The sequence below is a fragment of the Pogona vitticeps genome, chromosome ZW-PAR, assembly GCF_051106095.1.
Source record: "Pogona vitticeps strain Pit_001003342236 chromosome ZW-PAR, PviZW2.1, whole genome shotgun sequence".
NCBI classification, from domain to species: Eukaryota; Metazoa; Chordata; class Lepidosauria; order Squamata; family Agamidae; genus Pogona; species Pogona vitticeps.
The window spans coordinates 3,580,334-3,601,009 of record NC_135800.1 but is presented as its reverse complement, the minus strand read 5'-3'; the positions used below and the strand labels follow the sequence as shown (position 1 = coordinate 3,601,009).

The 20,676-nt window shown below is 47.9% G+C and overlaps 1 protein-coding gene and 1 long non-coding RNA gene across 8 annotated transcripts in view; one reads left to right on the top strand and one right to left on the bottom strand.

The window, feature by feature from the left end:
- The window catches only part of MAPKAP1 (MAPK associated protein 1), a 119,309-nt gene extending 110,055 nt beyond the window's left edge, over positions 1–9,254 (top strand). For all 3 annotated transcript variants that reach the window (XM_072985018.2, XM_072985017.2, XM_072985016.2), the window contains 2 exons: positions 4,772–4,869; positions 8,491–9,254. In XM_072985018.2, the coding sequence (XP_072841119.1) occupies positions 4,772–4,869; positions 8,491–8,616 (224 nt within the window). In that variant the 3' untranslated portion in view covers positions 8,617–9,254. The remainder of the gene's footprint in view (positions 1–4,771; positions 4,870–8,490) is intronic.
- Positions 1–20,676, bottom strand: part of LOC110082923 (uncharacterized) — a 93,161-nt gene that overhangs the window by 55,071 nt on the left and 17,414 nt on the right. The window lies entirely within an intron of this gene.

The following is a 20,676-nucleotide window of genomic DNA, read 5'->3' as shown; positions in this document are numbered from 1 at the left end:
ACTCGCTACAGAGATCCTTTATGGACTCTCAGCAGCAGTGCAAGCCGCGTCTCTGGACGGGTGTCGCTGTTATGTGCGCTCAAGTTGCCTCCAAATTATGGCGCCCCTACAGATTAACCATCGCCAAAAGCTTTAAGTCCTCAGTCGCCCTGCTCGGTTCTTGCAAACTCAACCCTGTGGCTTCCTCTAGGGACTGCTGTTTGGGGATCAGGCCTGTTCTCTGCCCCAGGACCCCTCCTGCCCACCATCCTCTCTCGACAGTGGACAGCAGCTCAGCACCTACCCCACAGCTCTTCTGCCCCACAGCCCTCTGCTTCCCCCTCCAGCTCGGCAGAGGGAATTTACTCTGCCATACGCGGCAGCAGCTCCGTACAAAACGGTAACACTGCTCTTGGCAAGAACCTCCTGCTGTTCGTGCTCTCTTTTGTAACAAGTTCTCCCCTGGATGTGGGGAGATTTGAACCCGGCTCTCCCTGGGGTAAATTCTGACCTGTCACCTCGGTGCCTCAACAGAAGCCCACCCTCCGCTCTTTCTTCCCAATCCTGGCCCCTCTCCCCCTCCCCCCCGAAAGAGAACATGACCTCCCACTTATACCATTTCCTGGGTTTTTCAGCAAACCAGCAAAGTAGAGACGTGTTTTCATATGGACGCCAATGGATCTCTGGGTCGGGTGTTTTTCCGCCCACCTCTTAACTCTTTGTACTTTGTAGGCAGAAAGGAGCCGTCGGTGGAGATCCTTCTGAAGTTCATAGCAGCAAAATTCTTAAAATGCTTTGCTCAAAATCATAGCATGGCTCGCAGGGAGAGGCAGACTGCTTTGCCGGATCAGGCCCGCACCTACTCTTTTCTCACCAGTAGTTAACGGCCAGTTTGGTCACAGTTGACAAGGGAGCGTGTGTGTGTTTCCATCCCACCTCATGAATTTTACTCAAAGATACACTGCTTTGGTCTGTGGAAGTTCCATTGGAGTTCCATGGCTTAACAGCTCTTGATACACCCAGTTTTCAACGAAAACCCACCTCTTCTTCTAAAGCCACGCGATTCTGTGGGCAGTGGACCCATTTTAATGATGCAGGATCGCACAAAGAAATACCTCTTTTTCAATGACCCCAACCATGTGCCGTTTCCCCAGGCAGCCGAGATTCTGGTAATACCGTCTCTCTGTCTCATCAGACTGGCCTGCACCGTAGTAGTTTGTTAACGATTCTCATCATCTCTTCGGTCATTCTCATCATCTCTTCGTTCTTTCCTTACCCAGGCCAGGCGCAGGAAGTTTTTCAGTGCTTTATTTTGGTGGTCAAGAAACGGTGCCATTTACCAGAATCAATTAAAAGCGCCCTGTTTCCAGATTCACAAGTTCTCATTTGTGAAGTGGTCACTTCACTTTAATGGGATTTAAAACTTTCACTGGGACTTCAAATGCCAGCAGAATGAAGTAGTCATATAGTTAGGATCTAACCCCCCTTGAAATGATCTGTTACCTGGGTCCTGCAGGAAGGAATCTCAACCGGGGGGTACGAGGGAGCCCCTGGTTTTTTTATGATGGCCAGAGGCGTTTTCCCCACAATCTGGACGTCAAGGCTGTGGGTTGCTTTTGTCAATTTCGACGGCGTTTCGGAAATTCCATTTGAATCTCTGCGTTTGAAGGGCGGAGGGGGGAAACAGCCAAGGTTCTGTGGATTGTAGCCACAGAAGGCAGCTCTCCCTTCGGAGGATGGAAATGCCTGTGCACCTAGGAAGACAAGCCTTCCATGATGGATTGGCCCTCTTGCCTCCTGTTAGTCTCCGCGCAATAAGTGGTATTGACATCTCTGACTCGGTAATGGCCCCCGAAAAGGGCTGACTCCTTCAAAAGCGAAAAATAAGAATTTGAAATAAAGTCCCGCATTCTGCCTCTGTCAGCCGTGAAATACCAGAGCAGGAGAGATGAGATAAATCTTTGGGTTTCACAAGCGCGACGGGCCAGCCGCCGAAGGGTCTGCCAGAGCTCCATGTGAGCAGCAAGGCTGGGATATAAGGGTCAGCAAGAAGCAGCCCCCTGAGCCAAACCGGGCCGCCACCCCACACAGCCCCTTCCTCAGGTCCCTGTCCCTCTTCTCCTTGATTTAAAGTTTGGCTTCTGATCGTCCGCCAGTTTTTCGATAAAGAATTCATAATTCCTGATTAGCTTGGGATAATAGGTTTAATTAATGTGCCGTGATGAAATACCAAGGTCTGTGCTTCGCCGGCCGTATATCAGTGTATTTGGAGAGATCTGGAGAATTAGCTACTGTAAATAAGATTTCAAATCCGGTCCCCCTCCGGGAAAAGTGGATAAATCTCCATTAAAAAAGGAGGCTGTTCTTTCGGGAGATGAGTTAAGTTGGACTTTGAGACCAAACGCATTAAAATGAAAACGGCGAGCACAGCCTAATGTGTTAAATCTTAATTGCCAGCAGATGAATTTTCATGGGAACAAAGGACATTTAGCATGTGCGTAAGCTGTGTGGAACATTTAAGGGAGTGCTTCCCAAACTATGGCCTGCTGAAAATCGAGAATAGTTTAGGGTGTTTTTACATGGCACTGCGGTTGATTTTCATCACAACCCCTCCGTCGCTGGAGAACTGAATCCAGGGCCGGATTATCGAATGTACTAACAAGGCCCTAGACTAGGACTCATCGTTTTCATAATATGGTGCTCTTAATAAAATGCATCCCTTAATTAGGGCCTCACCCAGGCCCTGTGATTTTCATCATACAACACTGGCATGACAATAACACCAGCAAGGAGGCAAAATATGGTGTTAAAATATGATGCACATATCTGACCTGATACGTCCAGCAGATCCTGCTGATTTTCTTATTCTACTCAGACGGTATTGGGAGATATGTACAAAAATGTCTGTGTGGAAGAGAGTGAGATGGCATGCGTTGTATAGTGCTTTGTGCTTGCCTGCCTTCCTTCCTTCCTTCCTTTGATTCTTCCTTCCTACCTACCTACCTACCTACCTACCTACCTACCTACCTACCTACCTACCTACCTACCTACCTACCTACCTACCTACCTACCTACCTACCTACCTACCTACCTACCTAGCACTTACACAACTGGGCAGGCTCTTGAAGTGGTTTAGATGTCCACACAATAAGGGAAGAGGAAAAAGCCAGTCCTTGCCCTTGTGAATGAGGCAGGGGATATTAGAAATCAGAACAGATGTGTATTAACAGAATTTAACATTTCTCTAGTGCTCCGGCATAGGGGATTGTCTGCCGCTAGCAAAGTGGTGCAAGAACACCCTTTACATGCTCCGAGGTCGTTTTGAGCAGAAATCTTGCAGGGTTCATTCAGCCGTTCCCCAAAACATCAACTGCGCAAAACTGCCCACCTTCAAAAAGAGGCTGTTTCGTGTTACATTGGTTGTCCTGCGGACCGACAACGCTGCCGTGTCTCTGCAGGAATCATTCATGGTTCTGCACCAATCTTCAGTCAGGGCTACGACTCACCCCCTGAGAGCAGTGTGTGCACACACTGAAATCTTACCATTTTACACTTCAAGTGAGGGCAGCTGAAGGAAGAGGATCCAGCAGTGAAGAAGTGAATTCAGCATGGTATTTTTCCAGTGGGTGAAGAAGAACCCATATATATATATATATATATAACTCGGGTGCGTAAGCAGCAGCAATCCGGGTCCAGGGGATGGCTGGCACCCAACTCGCCCTGTGGCAGCTATTTGCATTTTTGCCCCCCCCCCAAAAAAAATGGATGGGAAGCACGTGGGGAGGGGAGGGGGTTGGTGGTGAACTTCTCTTGATGGAAGTTCAGCCTCTCCGGTAAGCCACCCTTCTTGCCTGAAATTGAAATGACATGGGAAGGCTGTCAGGCTCCCTCTCGCCGTCTGTTCTGCCGATGGTATGCTAAGATCGCCATCTGTGTGTTCTTCTCCCCCCCCCCCCAAACTCCTGTCATGCCCACAAGACTGTGCTGAAAGTTTCAGACTGATGGTTCCCAAACTGTACCCTGCTGGGAAAATTGAGGGAGCCGTCGGGGGGGGGGAAGAGGAGGAAAAGAATAATGGCACGCTCCTGTTGTGTTAGGCGCACCCCTCCACTCCCCTAGGAAATGAAGACTATATAGGTCCCCCTCTTATTTATCCTCACAACCGTCCTGCAAGGTAGCCCAAGACAAGGGCAAGCCCAAGATCACCCCAGGGACTAGCTTCATGAGGATTATTTTAGAGTTTGTCGCATCTCTGTACGAGTTGCTGCCCTCACCCTCTTTCCACTCTGCTCTCCCACTGGGTTTTAGGAATCCTGCCCTGCCTCTGCACGCCAGGGGGGGGACTTAGCAGCGAGAGTTCATCAGAATGGCTCCCCTCTTCAAAAGAGGCAGCCTGCCCTCTCTCTCTCTCTCTCTCTCTCTCTCTCTCTCTCTCTCTCTCTCTCTCCGCGAGCGCTTGCTTTTTGGTTGAATGAAGAGCCATGCCCAGAACTTGTGACACGCAGAAAAAACACAGCTTGTTCTCTCTGCGTTTTGGAGACAAAGGGGAGTCAAAACCTCACACTTTGGAGGTGTCGTCTACCGCTTCAATGATAAGTTTAGGATTCTGCCTCAATGTATTTCAGTTGTAAGGCACGGGGCTTAAGATGCTTAACTTCACAGGTCGTAATCTCATTTTGAGTTTGTCTGTGGGGGAAGCAGGTTAAATGCTTACTTGATGTGAAATGGATGGCCGTTTAAGTCACCAGGAAACTCAAAATTAAAATCTCTCTTTCTCTTTAAATACTTACAGGTCATGCAATATTTAAACTCACATATCTAAGCAACCATGACTACAAACATCTCTACTTTGAATCGGACGCTGCTACAGTCAACGAGATTGTGCTGAAGGTAAGTTGTAGCCTAAATGGAACACGGGGTGTGTGTGTGTGTGCACAGGGATCACCAGTCATGGAGGGCTATGTCCCCCTCAGAGGAGGCATTTCCAACAGATTAGAAGAAATCATATGCTCTAGTCATTGGAATAGAGCCAAGATACGCCAAGCTGAAGCGACACAACTTTTTGAGTAGCAGGAAGATGGGGTTAGGCCACCCCACGCCAGTTGCAGCTCCCTTACTTCCTCCAATTTCAGCTCCCTTCCTTTTATCATATTGGATGATAAGGCACTCAAAAATCTTCGTGGTCAGAACTGGAAGGATCTAAGTGTACAGTTCTCGATCATCCCAGAGTGCAAGGCACATAACAATGGGCTCAAGCAGCAGGAAGCCAGATTTAGGCTGAATATTGGGAAAAACTCCTCAACTGTCAGAGCAGTACGACAATGGGACCCATGACCTCAGGAGGTGGTGAGCACTCCGACGCTGGAGGCCTTCAAGAGAAAACTGGACCACTGTCCGATCTGCTTTGACTTGGATTCCAGCCTTGAGCAGGGGGTTGGACTTGATGACCTTCGAGGGCCCCTTCTAACTCCATTATTTTTGGTTTCTTTGAAAGGCTGTCACTGCACCAACAGGCATCGACACCCAATATTCCTCCGATGCCCTCCATTATGTACCCAACCTTAGCAATGTCTGTCTTGTCTGTTTGCCTCTCTCGATGCCTGCTGTCACCGGGCCAGGCATGGCGTCCATCTCACCATTCCTCCCTTTTCACTGGTGATGGGAAACAGGGCGTCCTTCCGGCCAGCGCCCCTCCCCAGCCGTACCTCCTTTTCATTCCAGCCAAAGAGGGAGCCCAGTGAACCCCCCAAGCTGGACCCTCCTGGCCTATTGCGAAGGACTTCTCACCTGAGAACCTTTTCTGAGAGGCCCGCTGCAGCTGGTTCCTGCCTTTTATTGCTGCTGTTTGTCTTCTTCAAAACCTTTCAGGAGCCTCCCCTTAAAGGCCCATGCCTGCTCTTGGCACCTGAAAATCTTTTGGGGGGGAGCGGTTTCTTGACCTTAGCTCTTAGATCGCAGGGAGCGAGTCGGTTTCTGCTAGCCCCCTACCATCGGCAGGCTTCTGGTCTCTCTCATACGACGTACCTTTCCTTCCAGATCACTTGCACGCATACTTTTTTTTTAACTGAAGGGTTTACTTTTTATTATTATTATTTAAAGAAATACAGCTTGCCGTGCGCTCTGGTTGATTTACATTCCGCAACCAAGGAGCTAAAGCTGTGGGGAAGGTTAAATGGAAGTTTCTGCCATCCATTATTTTTATGGCAATTTAAAATTTTCAAGTGATCAGCTTTATGTGCCATTTCTAGTCCTTAACGGGAGTTTCTTCTCCTCGCGCAGAGGAGCTGATGGAAGCGTTCAGCAACTGATCAGTGCTGAGGGATCCTCGTTTTTTGCCCACCACCCAAGCAGGGAAGAAGGGATGGTTTATTTACATGCCAGGGAAGCGCTAGCTGAGGGCCCTTTGAGAATAATCGGCACTTTTTTCATTGAACAAAGAGGACTATTGAGACCTGTTAAAATTGAAATCGCCTGGGGAGGTCCGGGTGTCCTGAATCCACCCTTGTTAAACAAACCACTCCCTTTTCCACTTTGTTTTTACGACACGAGGGGGGGGCTAATTAAAATCTGGAGCCTGTGCTCCCACCGGCACAGGAGAAGACGGAAAGTGGTCACCTGCCGCTAAGTGGCTCTCGGCTTTCATAGGAAGACGGAAAATAAAGTTCCTGTCCCTCAAGGTTTTTAAAACTCTAAACAGGAAACGTTCACAGTGGTGGGAATGATTGGAACTGTAGTCCAAAACATCTGGCAGATGCTTCACACCCCAGTCTTCTTGCTTTCAGCCACTTGGTGTAGGAAGGGGGGGAAATGTTACTGCTCTTGTTAAAACAAGGTAGTGGATCAACTGTGAATCGCCCAGAGATCTACCAGAAGGCCAGATCAGAAGGTTTGCTCACGCCTCACCGGGAACATTGGTGCCTGCAAGAGGGTGAGAAGCACACCGAAGACCATAAAGAATGAAAAGGTTCTCTTGTCCATTCACTGCCAGAGGAGGTTGCTTGTTGCCTCTCTTTGTGATTGGCTGCTTTGGGCTTGATCCCCTCCTGTTGGTCTCCCCAAGAGGAGCAGGTCATTTCTACACAGGATCAAGTGGAGTCAGTTCTGAGTGACCTAGAACCCTAGGAAGAACTCCGTGTATGAGTCAGAGCTCTCTGTCCTCTCCCGACAATGGAGAGGGTTATCCCGGACAGCAACATGTGCAGAACCACAGCAGAACAGCATCTGTCCAGACGGGTGCAGGCTTGTTTCATTCCATGAGTTGTTTTAGATGCAAGAGCAAAAAAAAAAAGCTAGGCTTAGCTGTCAGGCCGTTCCAAGGTGCATCAGCACCAAGCAAAATCCTCGAGGGCAGATGCGGTTTGACCGTTAGATAGGTCTTGCTTCAAATCTCCGATGGGTCAAAAAGTCCTCTGAATTATCTTGAGTTCCTTTCTTGTCCCTCCGAGCTCAAATTACTTTACAGAGTTGCCAGGAAGACTTGCCTGCCCAGCCTTGAACGACTCTGGCGAAAGATGGGAGGAAATATAACACAAATTGAATTCTGTTCAAATTGGATTTTATAGTAACCTGGAATTAGACAACTCACGCAAGCAAGTCAAGCCAAAGACCACCTGCACAAAACGCCGACGACTCCATTGACTAATTCCCTGTCTCCTTGGTTGGTTGGTTTACAAATTCCTTGTCTTTATTTCAGTCAGACTTCACCCATTAGGTCCTTTACCTGAGATCTTACTGTCCACAACGCCGTCCGGCGTATCTTCGTGTCCCCCCCCCCCGCCTGCTGCCATAATCCAGTGCAGAAGCAAAGCACCTCGCAGTGCATAAAATTGGGCAAGGTTTCACGCCACAGTGTATTAACCAGCTAATGGCAGAGCAAAAGGGTGCCTTTATCTTTTGATTTTTGCATTAACCTTCCATTAAAATTATCTATGTGATTATTGCCCAACTGCTGGGAGATAATAAATTTTGAGGAAGAGCTGGCTTGTTAAACATCATTTAAAAATGCCTTCATCAAGGTGCGTGGGCCAAAACACACTTGGGCGCGCACAAGGACCGCTGAGGGTGCAAACCTCAGAAGGAAAGGTACAGGAAGAAGGAAGAGTCTTAATGCACATTGTTAACAGCTCAGGGTAGACGTGGCTTCTTCTTTGAGAGAGTTTGTCTTGGCAAGTGACTGGTGCCAGTTTTCTAGAGATGTGAAGAGCAGGGGGCGAGGTCCACGCGGCACAGAATTATGCTGGGGAAAAACAGCCAGGAACATCAGGAGCAAACAAGAACGGATTCAAAAATACTGACTGGGATTTTTTTTTGATGATTTAAATGAAAAATTGATTTAAAAGCAAACATTTAAAATGCGATCTAAGTCAATTCGGTTTTTATCCACTTTGCATTAGTCAGAAGTGAGCTGTCTGTAACAATCATGTGCTTTTTAGAGCAACCCTCTCTGTCCCACAGCTGGGAAGTCTGAAGACTCGCACGCCCCTCTCTTTCTCTGCCGTTTCTTGGCTTTAGGTGAACTACATCCTGGAATCTCGCGCCAGCACCGCCCGAGCGGAGTACCTGGCCCAGAAGCAACGGAAACTGAGTCGGAGGACCAGCTTTAGCTTCCAGAAGGAGAAGAAGTCCGGGCAACAGTGAGAGTCTAGGCGGGTCTCTAGACAGACGCAAAGGGACGAGACATCGGCCAGCCTTCGGACAAAAGCCACGACGTCGCACCAACAACAACAACCTGGGGGAGGAGACTCCGGAGCTCCGGCTGCCGATGGCTGGGGGCCTAGCAGGGGAGGAAAAATAAAATAACTGTTCATTTACAGGTTGGCAGGATGGAGGCCACTTTTGGCAAACGGGCGCTGCCCTTTTGATGGAAATCAAGAGCCATATCAACCCGAAAGAGGACCGTGGGGCATTTGAGACCTCCAACTGGGGGCAGGGGCGGCAGGAAAAGACGCCCCTCTAGGCCTGACATCTTGTTTCTTTTTTTTGGGGGGGGGTGAATTCTGTTTTTGTTTGTTTGTTGGCTTTTCTTTTCTAGGACTCTCTAAAATAACCATTGCGAGCAAAGCCACCTGCGGGCTGGCCGAGCAATTCTGCAAAAAAAAAAAAAAAGGTCCAGAGGCTCAACCTTAACACGGCCTCCATCCATAACACATCCAACACAGAGACACACCCACAAACGTATGGCTTGTGACTTGGATTACATTTCTTTACAAAAACAAAACTTGTAGGACAATTGTATTCGTTTTTACTACTAATAAACCAGGTCTAATCTTTCTCTAGGCCTTATTCCAGGATCCAGTTCTTTCAGTGATCTGAGTCTGGGTGGGGAAAGGTGATTATTAGCTCATTATTATTTTGCCAAATGTGGTGTTCAGCCCAGCAGGACTCCTGTATCTATCTGTGGGATGAATATTTGTAGTTTCACTTATCCACGGTCTGAAAAAAAATTAAAAACATTTTTAAAAAACACACCTAGAAATATGTATTTTCATGTTGTAGTTACCAGAACTGGCCACTAGGGGGAGCCAGAGCCTATGCTACGTATTCTTGTTATTGAGGAATACATAGCATAGTCTCTGGCTTCCTCTAGTGGCCAGTTCTGGTAATACATAGTAAAAATATGGATTTTTTTAAAAAGCTTATTTATAGCATCCACTATTATATGTGGTTTTCAGCATCCACGGGGGTGTGTGTGTGTGGAATCAATCCTCCACAGATACAGGGATCCTACTGTACTTGGGATATTTTCCTTGAGGCATGATGGTCTTTGTTCTCGGAAGCATGCCAATCATGATTTTTTTTTTCTGGATTTCTCTTGGTAGCAGAAATGGAGTTGCTTTTACCAACAGTTGCATCTGGGCTACTTTGCTGTCTTCAAGAGAGCAAGGGTTGACGATTATTCTTGAGCATTTTTTTTTGCAACATTTCCAAGCGTTCCACGTATTTCGCAATTGTCATCTCAGATCCGGGATATTTGTCTTTCCCACCGTTGTTAATGGTCGGGCTTTCATGCAGACGTGGAATCAGTGGCTGCAAAAGGCATTACAGACTAGTTTTCTGCTGAAAAATCCCACATAACTTTTAGTTATTTGCTCTTCAAAATTACCCAGATGGTTAAGATGCCCCTTTGGGGGAAGAACTGTCGTTAGGTTTCCTTCCAGTTGCGCCCCCAGTTTTGTGGCAGAAATTCCTTTTTTAAAAAGTCCCAGACACGATACATCACATGAGAAATATATTTTTCTAACCTCAAAAGAAACTAAATGAGTTGCTGGGTGGATGACTTTTTTGATCGCTCCGTTATATTGAAACTGAGGAAGGAAGCTCCCTGCAAGTAGAAAGCTAGCCACTGCTAACAAAGCAGGTAAAATGGAACATTTTCCCTCTGTCATTCTCTGAAGAGGTTCTGAAGAAGGTGTCACGGGAGAGAAACCGGAACAAGATGACCCCCTATTTCCAAACTGAAGCAACAGATTTATTCTGTAGCCTCCTGGCAAAGACACGCTTTCCCCAAACTCAGTAATGCCTACAATGACCTGGTTAGATAAGTGAATATTATTATTCTTGTCCCTAACCCTTCAGCAGTACTTGATCTAAAGCCGCTGAGTTAAAACTGCCTCGCAAGTTCATGGCCAAGACCTTGAACCCGGGGCCTCTGATCTCATGCTCTTCCATCAACCTGCCCTCTCAGGTGTTGCTAATAATAGCAAGAATGATATGGATTTCCCATAACCACCACTAGGATATACTTTCCTTGTGTACGCCTGCCTAGTGGGTCAAATCCAGGGCAGGGAAAAAAATGGAACGGCACATGGAGCCACCCTATGCCCGGTTGGTGCCTAATAAGATAGCGCTATGACACGTGGACAAGAGGTCAGTTTATCTTTAAATAGCTCTTTGTCCTAGAAGACCAGGAGAGGAAGAGGGAGAGCTGTTAACGCCTCTGTGAACCCATAGCCATATGGACATTTTTATTTTCCACCGTGATGAGACGAATCCTAAACTGCAAAGCTGGGGAGGGGAGAGAGAGAGAGAGCCACAGACTGGATTGTCATGGCCTAGATTTGGTCCTTTGGCTGACCCACCCTGGATCCGTCGCAGTCGGGTTTCCTGGCCGGCTCCTCCTTCCCAGACCCTGGCCAAGTTTTAGAGCACTTCGGGCCCTGGGTAGGAGGGGGAAACCGACACTCTCGAGAGCCCAATCCCGGGGAAGAAACCAGAGGAAGGAACCTCATTAAAGGCAATGCCTGGGTGCAGCCCGGCCAAGATTAATGGGGGCAGTTATTCATGGAGACATGTCTGTAATGGAACCATGAATTTCCAGGGGAATCTGCCTGCTGGAGTTGTTGCTACATTTCAGGAGGCAGCTTCGGCTGAAATTAATGCTGCTTAAATCATCAGCCCGGGCGCAGTGTGGCCTTCTTCACAGATTCTTCCGCTACTCCGAGCAGGCAGGTGTTTTTATGAGGCGCCAAAAGGAAGAAGAGGAGCTCTCGGGAGAGGTATAAAGCTGCCGCGCTCAAACTTTCCACCTTAAGGGGGTCCCGTACAGTATTCTCCCTTCCCCATTTCAGCTTTATAGCCGGAGGAGGGAGCCGCTAACCCAGGAACACCTTCTCCCCTCTCGGTTATTGCACAGGTTCGGGGCTGGGGTGGGTGGGACTCGCCAGAACATGTTCCCCCGTGTGAACTGAAACCATGTCCAAAAAGATTTGCATGCCTTTTCATGCCCTCCCGTGTATGTCTCAGAAGGTCAAGAGCCCTGGGTCCTTCTCATTAAGAGGCCCTGGATTTACAAGCTTCCTTTCACCATCATAAGGACTAGAAACTTATTTTTTTTAAGAAAGCAGGCAGTTCTCTTCAAGACAGTGGATCTGATGCCTTCCAGCTCACCCCCTCCAAAGCACCTAAGCTCTTTCTTCTTGCTTTTATTCCCTTTCTTATCACAAGAGGATCACGCAAATCTTCCCGGGCAACAGAACAAGATGTCCTCGGTTATTCTTTCTCCACAGGCAGGAGAAAGCCTTCCACCATTTTGCACAGCAGGCGGTGGGAAGATGCAGGTCCATGTGAAATCCCCCCCAATAAACAGAAGACTGCAATTGCTGGAGAAGTCAACTTGCTTTTCTGCTAGCTTTCTACCAGTACAGAGTTAACGGCGGTTACAAACTACTAGTAGAGTGCAGGAAACAATCCAATAATAATAATAAATATGTGCTATCAAGGCAATTCTGACTCAAGGCGACCCTTTCCAGGGTTTTCCAGGTAGAAAATACCCAGAAGGGGTTGGCTATTCTCGTGGGAGGGGGGTGCCCTGCGACTGTGCAGCTTGCCCAAGGCCACCCAGGCTGGTTTTTTATTGCAGGAGGCACAAGGGGAGATTCGAACACCCAACCTCTGACCTGAACCACTCAGTTCTCTATCCCAGACCGTCCAAAACGAAAACCTTCCCGTTTTGCAAAGGGACCTGTGATAGGTTCAGAATGCAATGCCTGATATTGGGTGCAAAAAAAAAAAGAGATTAAAATGGCTCAGCCCTTTATATCAGGTCAGGACTGTACCGCTCCGGTCTGATCCACCCGGAGACTGAGGCTCACCAGGACCCAGAAGAAATTCAGAAGGGCCTCTTGCCACAAGGCCCCGATCCCAAGCAACGCTCTTCCTCTGGCGCGTGAGCAGAGAAGGAGCTGCCTCCAGGCCAGGTGAGCAAACAGTTAAGAGCATGGGGTGTTTCTGTCATGTTTTATTCTCCTTGCCCACCTCTTGCTTTAAATGTAAAGATCTCAACAGGGCGATGTTGGCTATAAAAAGCCCTAAGCATGATTTGTGAACTCCCCTAGCCTTGGTAATCTCATCAAAGTAATGGGATTATATTTCAAATCGCCGCGGCCTGTTCATTACACATTTAAACTCCTTCTGACAGAGGAAAAGTTAAATAAAATGTGCCCGTCAACCGTGGTTGACTTTCCGGGCTCTCTTTCTTAATTAGACAAACAGACGCTGAGCCTCGAGATGAAAAAATAATGCCCTCGTTTATTCACTTTTCCCCCCTTTTCCTGAAACGTCACAATAGATTTTTCCCCCTTTTTTTAAAGCTATGAATGAGGACGGATGGCCTCGTGTAAGCATCACAGGGGCAACCCTTAACCGTTTCCTCCTGAAAGAAATCTGGGAACAAACCAACACAAGCCACAGAAGGTGCGGCTGATTTTTAACTCCCAGCTGATCATTCCTGCTTAATTTCTCCAAGGACCTCAACGAGGAATAAAGTAAGATTCCTTCCCAGCCGCTTTGCTCAGCTCTAAACTCGAAAGAAATGCACACCTTCTTCCTCGGTCTGTCTCCTGCGTCGGGAGCTCCCGAACAAAAAGATTTTATTTATCTACGGGCTGCACCGTGTGGCAGGAATTCCCTGCAGGAGTTGGTGGAAAAAAACCTTCCTTTTATTCATCTTCAATCCATGGCGGCTCTGTTGTGCTTTCTATTATTAGGGGAAAAGAGAGCTCTTCCCCTTTTTCCAGCCATATCCCCTACACCACACCTAATTTTATAAACGTGGCTATCCGCTTCTAGCTTCCTAGTAACAGAATCCTCTTCGCTATGCTCAAAACATTTGAGAATACGGAGTTGATTTCAAGAGCAACTTTATGCTCCCTTTAGGCCTTTAATCTTTCACGACCCGGCACGTGTCCCACTAGGCATGCTGGCCGATTGGAGCCGGAGTCCAGCGACACCTGGACCTGCCACAAGATGGGATCTGCCTCCTGAGAGTTTTTGTTTTCACTGGGCTGTTGGCTTTCACGGCTTGGTGGCTGTCCTGCCGAGTCTGTGTGTCCTCAGGCCAGGGAGGGAGCGACTGTGGGTTTTGTGAGCAACGCAACCCCGCTGCTCGAGAAGGGCAGAAAGAGTGGGGGGGCAAGGCAGAGGAAGATGAACCACTTAAATTCAGATTGCAAACCTCTTGTGGTCACAAAGCAGCCCCGAGGGAGCTTCTGGAGAACAGCTTTCCTCAATCGATTCCAGAGATCTACTCATGATGGGACTATGAAGTTAATTTAGACCAGCGATTTTTTCTTTCTTTGCACACTGGCCTAGTTGGGTTCACAGAATTTTATGGTTTCCTACATGTCCATATCTTCCATTTTAGGACTATTTTCTCACCCATTCTTCCAGTCGTCTTTCTCATTACCCCCCCCCAAAAATATTAACCCATTAAGGAAGGAAAGGCAAATCTAACCACTATGATTTACTGGCAAAACCGGAAGTTGTCCAGTTAAGACAACTAACTGGACGGCTTCTGCGTTCCCCACCTTGGGTCCCCGAATGTTCTCAGACTAAAACTCCCAGAAACCTTCCCCACTCGCTGTGCTGAGCAGGGCTTCTGGGAGTTGTAGTCCAAAAACATCTGGGGACCCCAGGTTGGGAGCCACCGATCGGCAAAGACCCTAAGAACTGCTGCGTTGGCTGACCGGACCCTCTGTCTTTTGGATTTGGGAAGCCCCCCCCCATTTTCCGAGCCAAGGAGGCCACTGAGCACCACGAGGGCCTGTATGCACCCACAGCATGTGCAGAAAAGGTGTCCCCGGCTGGCGAGGTGGTCTTGCAAAGCAGCCCTGCTGTTCACCTTGTCCACTGATGAGGACGAAGGAGCACTAATTGAGTTCCCAGCCTCCTTAAGAACTTGGACCCCAACACCCAGGGCCCCCCGGCTGCGCTTGTAAGGTTACTCCCCAGCAGTTCACCTCAGCGTGTTCCCTGCATGGGATTTGGGGTGGGTTCCGGGGAGGGGCAGCGACAAAAGAAAGAATCAGGACAAAGCAGGTCTCCCCACCATTATCCCCAGGAACTGCATACAGCGCATCAGTTCTGCTGCGGCAGCTATTGTAACCGTTCTCCAAAGCCGGCTTAATTAGCAGCTCCCCCGTGACAGGTTCCAGCGGTGCAAGCTGAAAGCTGCGGCGCTCTGAATTTTGCTAATTACCTGCATAGGTTGTAATTCCATCTCCCATCCCATCCCGCGCACTCCCCCACCCCCTCGCACGCACGCATGCCACCAAGACCAAGAGGGCACCTGGAATTTTCAGCTTGGCAAAAAAAGAAGAGGGGAGGATCACTCCCCTGGCGCCCCCTTTTTTGCTCACACACCAAAGCACCTGCCAAGCCTCTCAGAGAAAGGGGGGGGGGAACTTAACAGCAGAATAGATGCTGGATGTCTTCCAGAAAGGGTGTGGGAGAAGCGTCTGCCCATCAATTTGCAAACAAATGTGGCTTTTTCGTCCTTGCCTCTTGTTTCATTAAGGATTCTTCCACCTTTGGGGAGAGAGAGAGATCCGGGTGAAATTGACTGCCATGGAAGGAACCAGGTTTCTTGCATCTTCCTTCTCTTTCCGAGCCGTGTGCATTTATATCTCTTTATTTCAATCCCCGCCCCTGTTTTCTCCCAGAAAGGGACCCGAGGGAGCTTACTTGCCATCCAAAACATCTCACAGGAGGACAAAAGGAAGAAAGGACCCAGGAAAGGCAGATTCCACAAGGAATCTCATGGGGGGGGGGGGTTTAGCTGGAGAGCAGTTTGGCTTTTGTGCTCGGAGGAAAGACCAGATCAGAGAAAAAGGAGACTGATCAACCCTTTAAGGTGCCTTCGGGAAGATCGTATCTCTAGGAATATGGATCCACCACCTAATAAAGTTCTTCCCAATATTTCTATCTTTCCAAGGAGTTTTTTTCTTCCAGTCGGACGCAGCATGCTCTTGAAGGTAGATTCTCCAGGACCTTCTGAACAGCATGAAATGGCCTCAGAAATGCAATGTTTTACATTTTAAAAGACCCGAGGGTCCAATCCTGTACCTACTTCCTTGACAGCAAGCCTCCCAAACCAGGCCTTAATTTTCAGTATACAACAGCACCGTCGGCCACTCCCCACCTTATCAATCCAATTAATGCCCTATTCCCCCCCTCCCTTCTTTGTATGATTAATAAACATCGGTGCTACAAGGCGAAATCGAGAGCCCCTCTTGTTGTGTCACTGGGGCCTCGCGAGCGATCTTTCCACGGAAAGGAATTCTGGGGGGGCTCCATTAGGGAGCTGAAATGCCAGATAATTAGAAATACCCGGGCAAATGCCGTTATTGTCAAGAGGATGCAATTGTATACAGTAACGAAGCAATTATTAATGAGCAGCAGCAAGGCTGTCATTAATTTCAGCTTTTAAGGATCACAGAGCAAGGCACGATAAATGCTAAAAATGCAGGCAGAGTGATGCTGTGATTTATAAACCGGAGCGCCGGCTGCAGCTTGGTAAAAAACGTGCCCGCTGCCATGTGGCATCACCAGCACCAGCTAGGACTGGTGGGGAGGGGCACTGGCCCTTCCTGTCCAAGGAGAAATGCAATGGGTGGGATCCTGGCCCCAGTCCTGGCGGCTACAAGGGTCTGGATTGGCTAGCGTTAGGTTTTTAATCTCTCGCTCGTTCTCCACGAAGGGCCAAATATTCTCCTCCCACTGTCCATGAAGCTGATCTCCATCCACCCAATATTCAAAGGGATACTGCCCCCAGAAAGTGGAGGTTCTACTTCACTCCAAATACACCTAATGTAATTTAAAACAACAAAATAAATAAAATCGACTCCAGTTTGGGTCCAAGTAAATGTAGGACTCACTACACCTATATTCCTTGCCACGGTCCATGCGGCAGGTGCTAAGGGGATTTGTAGTCCCAAACATTCCCCAACCCTGATGTCAACCATCCTGTTAGCGCTGAGAGAACAAACACCAAACGTCGGATCCATCTCAACTATAGCCGAAAAACGCATTTATAGTGAATGCTATTTAATTACAAGCACTACACATAGCGTGGTCTCTGGCTCTCTCTGGTGGCCAATTCTAGTAATGACACCATGGAAATATATTTCTTGAGCGAATGCTATACATCGCATTGTCTCTAGCTCCCTCTAGTGGCCAATTCCTGTAACTTCACCTTTAGAAATCTATTGGTCTAAGATTCTTAGTATGTTTCATCTTTTCAGACTGGATAAGTGAATCAGCGGGTACTGATCCGATGGATAAAGGGGCCCTACCGTATTATCCACACCAGTGGGTCTCAACTTTGGCTTTCAACTACACCTCCCATAATCCCTTGACCTTACCCACGCTGACTGGGAGGGTTCTCGGAGCCCTAAACATCCAGACGGTCAACAATCACTCAGCCGTTTATTAAACCGTACCATCTGGAATCAGACGTTCCGGATAGGATCCTGTCTCCACCTCGGCTCATCTTGACTAGATTTCGCAACTCATTCCGAGTAAACTGCCCCCCTGTTGCTCCCCCTCCCTTCCCTACATCTCCTATGCTTTTAGGTTCCTTCAAGAAGCGTATCCATCAACCACCACCCCCAGCCCTATTTAATCATCATAATGAAAGGTGCAAGCGGCTATTAATTTGAAGGCCCTCGCATTAGGCCTGCACTCAGCAGCCAAGAATGCCGGGCCATTTTCAAAATGAACGTGCCGGGGCCATAAATTGAAAAAAATACAGATGTGAGCGACAGGGGCTCCTCTCGTGTCTATATGGCCCCCCTTCCCGTCTCAGAGAGAGACACTTTATGCTCTCCCTCGCTTGCTCTAGCAAGGAAGTTTCTCTAATTAAGTTAAAGCAACAGCGAAAGAGCTGCCCTTAATGGTGGAGAGCGACAGCTTAAAAACATATTTGACTCATTATAAATAATCTTTGATCACTAGGAGGTTGAGGAGGGTCTCGCCAGCATTCGGACAAGCGCAGGAGGGAACAGCTTGGACGAGGCACATGGGCATGCATCTGTGTGCATGCACATGTTAGAGAGGACCCAGAAACCTAAACGAAGTTAGAGCATTTTTTCCTTCAAATCCAGCATTATCTGTGTGGGAGGATGCACGCACGACGGAAATCCAAATACTGTATGTACGGCATCAGAAAGGCTGCACTTTTCTCCGATCCTGCTTTACGGGGCGGATTTCTGGTCAGAAAGACCGGCTCTTCTTAGTCCAGGAATGTGCTTTGCTATCAGAATTATATCCCCATCCCCAGAGGTTAGAAAAAATGACTTTTTAGCATTAATTAGCACCTGGTACTTAGGCAAAAAGGTTGAGAGGGAGGCTGGGTTACTTTCGGCACATCCTGAGAAGGCCGGATTCTCTGGAAAAGACCATCATGCTCGGAAAGGGGCAAGGCAGCAGGAAAAGAGGAAGGTGAAATACGAGATGAACTGGCTCCCTAAAGGAAGCCATAGGGTTAGGTTTGCAAGAGGAAAGGACAAATTAGAGATCATTCATTCATAGGGTCACCATAAGTCAGAAGGAACTTGATGGCACATAACTACATAAACTATAGTTTTGGAAACCTAAAATGTTTTTTCTTATTCATTGTATTGTTAAAGAAAGAACCTCTCACATTACTTGCTGATTATTATTTTCATTTCATTTTATTTTATTAAAAGAATGGGAGTTGTCAAGAAGTGGTGCCACCGCCTAGTGAATGGCCACGACTGAGCAGAGATTTGAACGCAAGTCTTGTGAGAGGTCTAATGCAACCACATCACATGTTTTCTCATTTCTTCCTTGTATTTTTGCTACTTACTGCTATTTAGTGGGCAAGGGGGAAGCTTTTCTTGAGATTGGTAAGAAAATGGCCATAGCTTTGTACAATTTATCTCAAAAACGGCTGACAGCGTTTTTCAACGAAGCACCAAACAGGAATGTTACCCATCACATCAATAGGGTTCTTTTGTTCCTGCCATTCCTTTTGAAAAGTAACTTGATCCCAACCTGACTCCTGAGAAGGTGACAGCGCCCTAGGAGGAAAGACTGAAAAAACTGGGCATGTTTAGCTTTGAGAAAAGAAGACAGAGGGGAGACAGGAGAGCCTTTTTCAAAGACTTGAAAGGTAGACCTACAGAGGAGGGGCAGGATCCGTTCTTGATCATCCCAGTGTGCAGAATGCACAACCATGGGCTCAAGGGACAGGAGGCCAGATTTCTACTAAATATCAGGAAAATCTTCTCAACTGTTAGAGCAGTACGACAGCGGAACCCTATTCCCTGCCCTGAGCAGAGGGTTGGACTCGATGACCTTACAGGACCCCTTCCAACTTCACCCTTCTATGATCCGACGTTGCTCTTCACGTGTGACTTCTAAGCCCCGAGGTGTGCCCGGTTTCCGCACGCCCCCGTGCCGCGTCCCCAGCCTCTGTGCCTTCTGGAAGGACTTCTGTCCCCCCCCCCCCCCCGCAACCTAGTCACATGTACTTAACGGCACGAAAACACATCCTCGTGGCCTTTCCCCGTTGCCACTTGCAAAATGTGACATCTGCTCTCTTTCCTGTCCTTCCAACCTCTGGGCCCTCGGCGCGCACAGAAACACATCCCGGGGCAAACGTCGCCCTTTTCTGGATTGCAAAACACAAGCCGTGACACATCGCATCGTGGCTGTCATGTCTGGCGCGCCGTGACTTTGATGCCACTCGATGTGACAGACCCCAGATGATGGACGAGAAACACGGGGAAGAGGAGGGGATAGTTTGTCAGCCACAGGCCAGAAGGGCTGAAGAAGGAAGAGGGCCCGGCTGTGGTGCAACACTCAGGATTCAAATTTTTTTTTTTTTAAAGGGGGAGAGGAGAAACTTTTGCCCACAGTTCTTCCCATCTGACAAATGTAACCCCGTACTTCTGTTTGGCAAACGCAAAAGAAAAATATTCCATTATGACGAGGCGGACACAGAGGCTAGGCGGAGAGCTGCGGTGGCTTGTATGACGGGCATTGTGTGATTTTTATTTCTCTTTTTATTTACTCCAACTTGTTTGTTGGAGTCGATGAAAAACACTGTCTTTAAAAGTAAACACCCAACGTCCCTTGATTCAAAAGCCAGCCCCCAGAGACCAAAGCAATACACTTATAGCTTCTGGTTGCCAACTTGAGATCAATACGCTTCGCTTTGGGCTGGCCACTCAACAGCAATAAGTATAAAAACCCATTTTTAAACATCATTACTATTATTATTGGTTATTGAGTCACTATAGCAGATTGGGCTTGATAAACATAAAGCAGCTGAATTACTTAAGTGTGCCTCCGAGTTGTGGCCAGACTCCAACTCCCATCAGCCACAGCTAGGCTGACCAATAGCTGGACGGGATGGAAATGCAGTCCAAGGACGTTTGGAAGGACTGCATTCCACAGATCCCGATTTAATTTGTTAATTGGCTGGAGTCCTGAGCTAAGGATTGTTTCTTTTCGGCTTTATGCATGATGTTCCTCAACCTTTTCCTCTGAACTGATATGCGACAATTAGATTAAAGGAGTCATATGCTTTGATTGGGCATCGTTTTGCCCAGACTGTGGAGCTCTGAGTTCGAATCCCCACTCAGCCACAGGAACTCCCTGCTGGAGAGGAACTGGTCAAACCACTCCTTAAATATCTCACGTACCTTGAAAGTCCAATTAGGGTCCCTTTAAGTCGGTTCTAACTTGACGACACAGAACACACATGTCATCAATTAATGAACTAATGAAAATAATTAAAGAACTACATGCCACTCTTGATAAGGAAGACGTGTTTTGTGCTGCTCAGCTTCACGCTTCAGAAGGGGTGTTTAGCAGATAGCCAGGGCTGATGGTGCAAGAAGAGTAAAGACCAAACCGCACGAGACGGCAGCTTCAGAATTAGACGGCGATAGC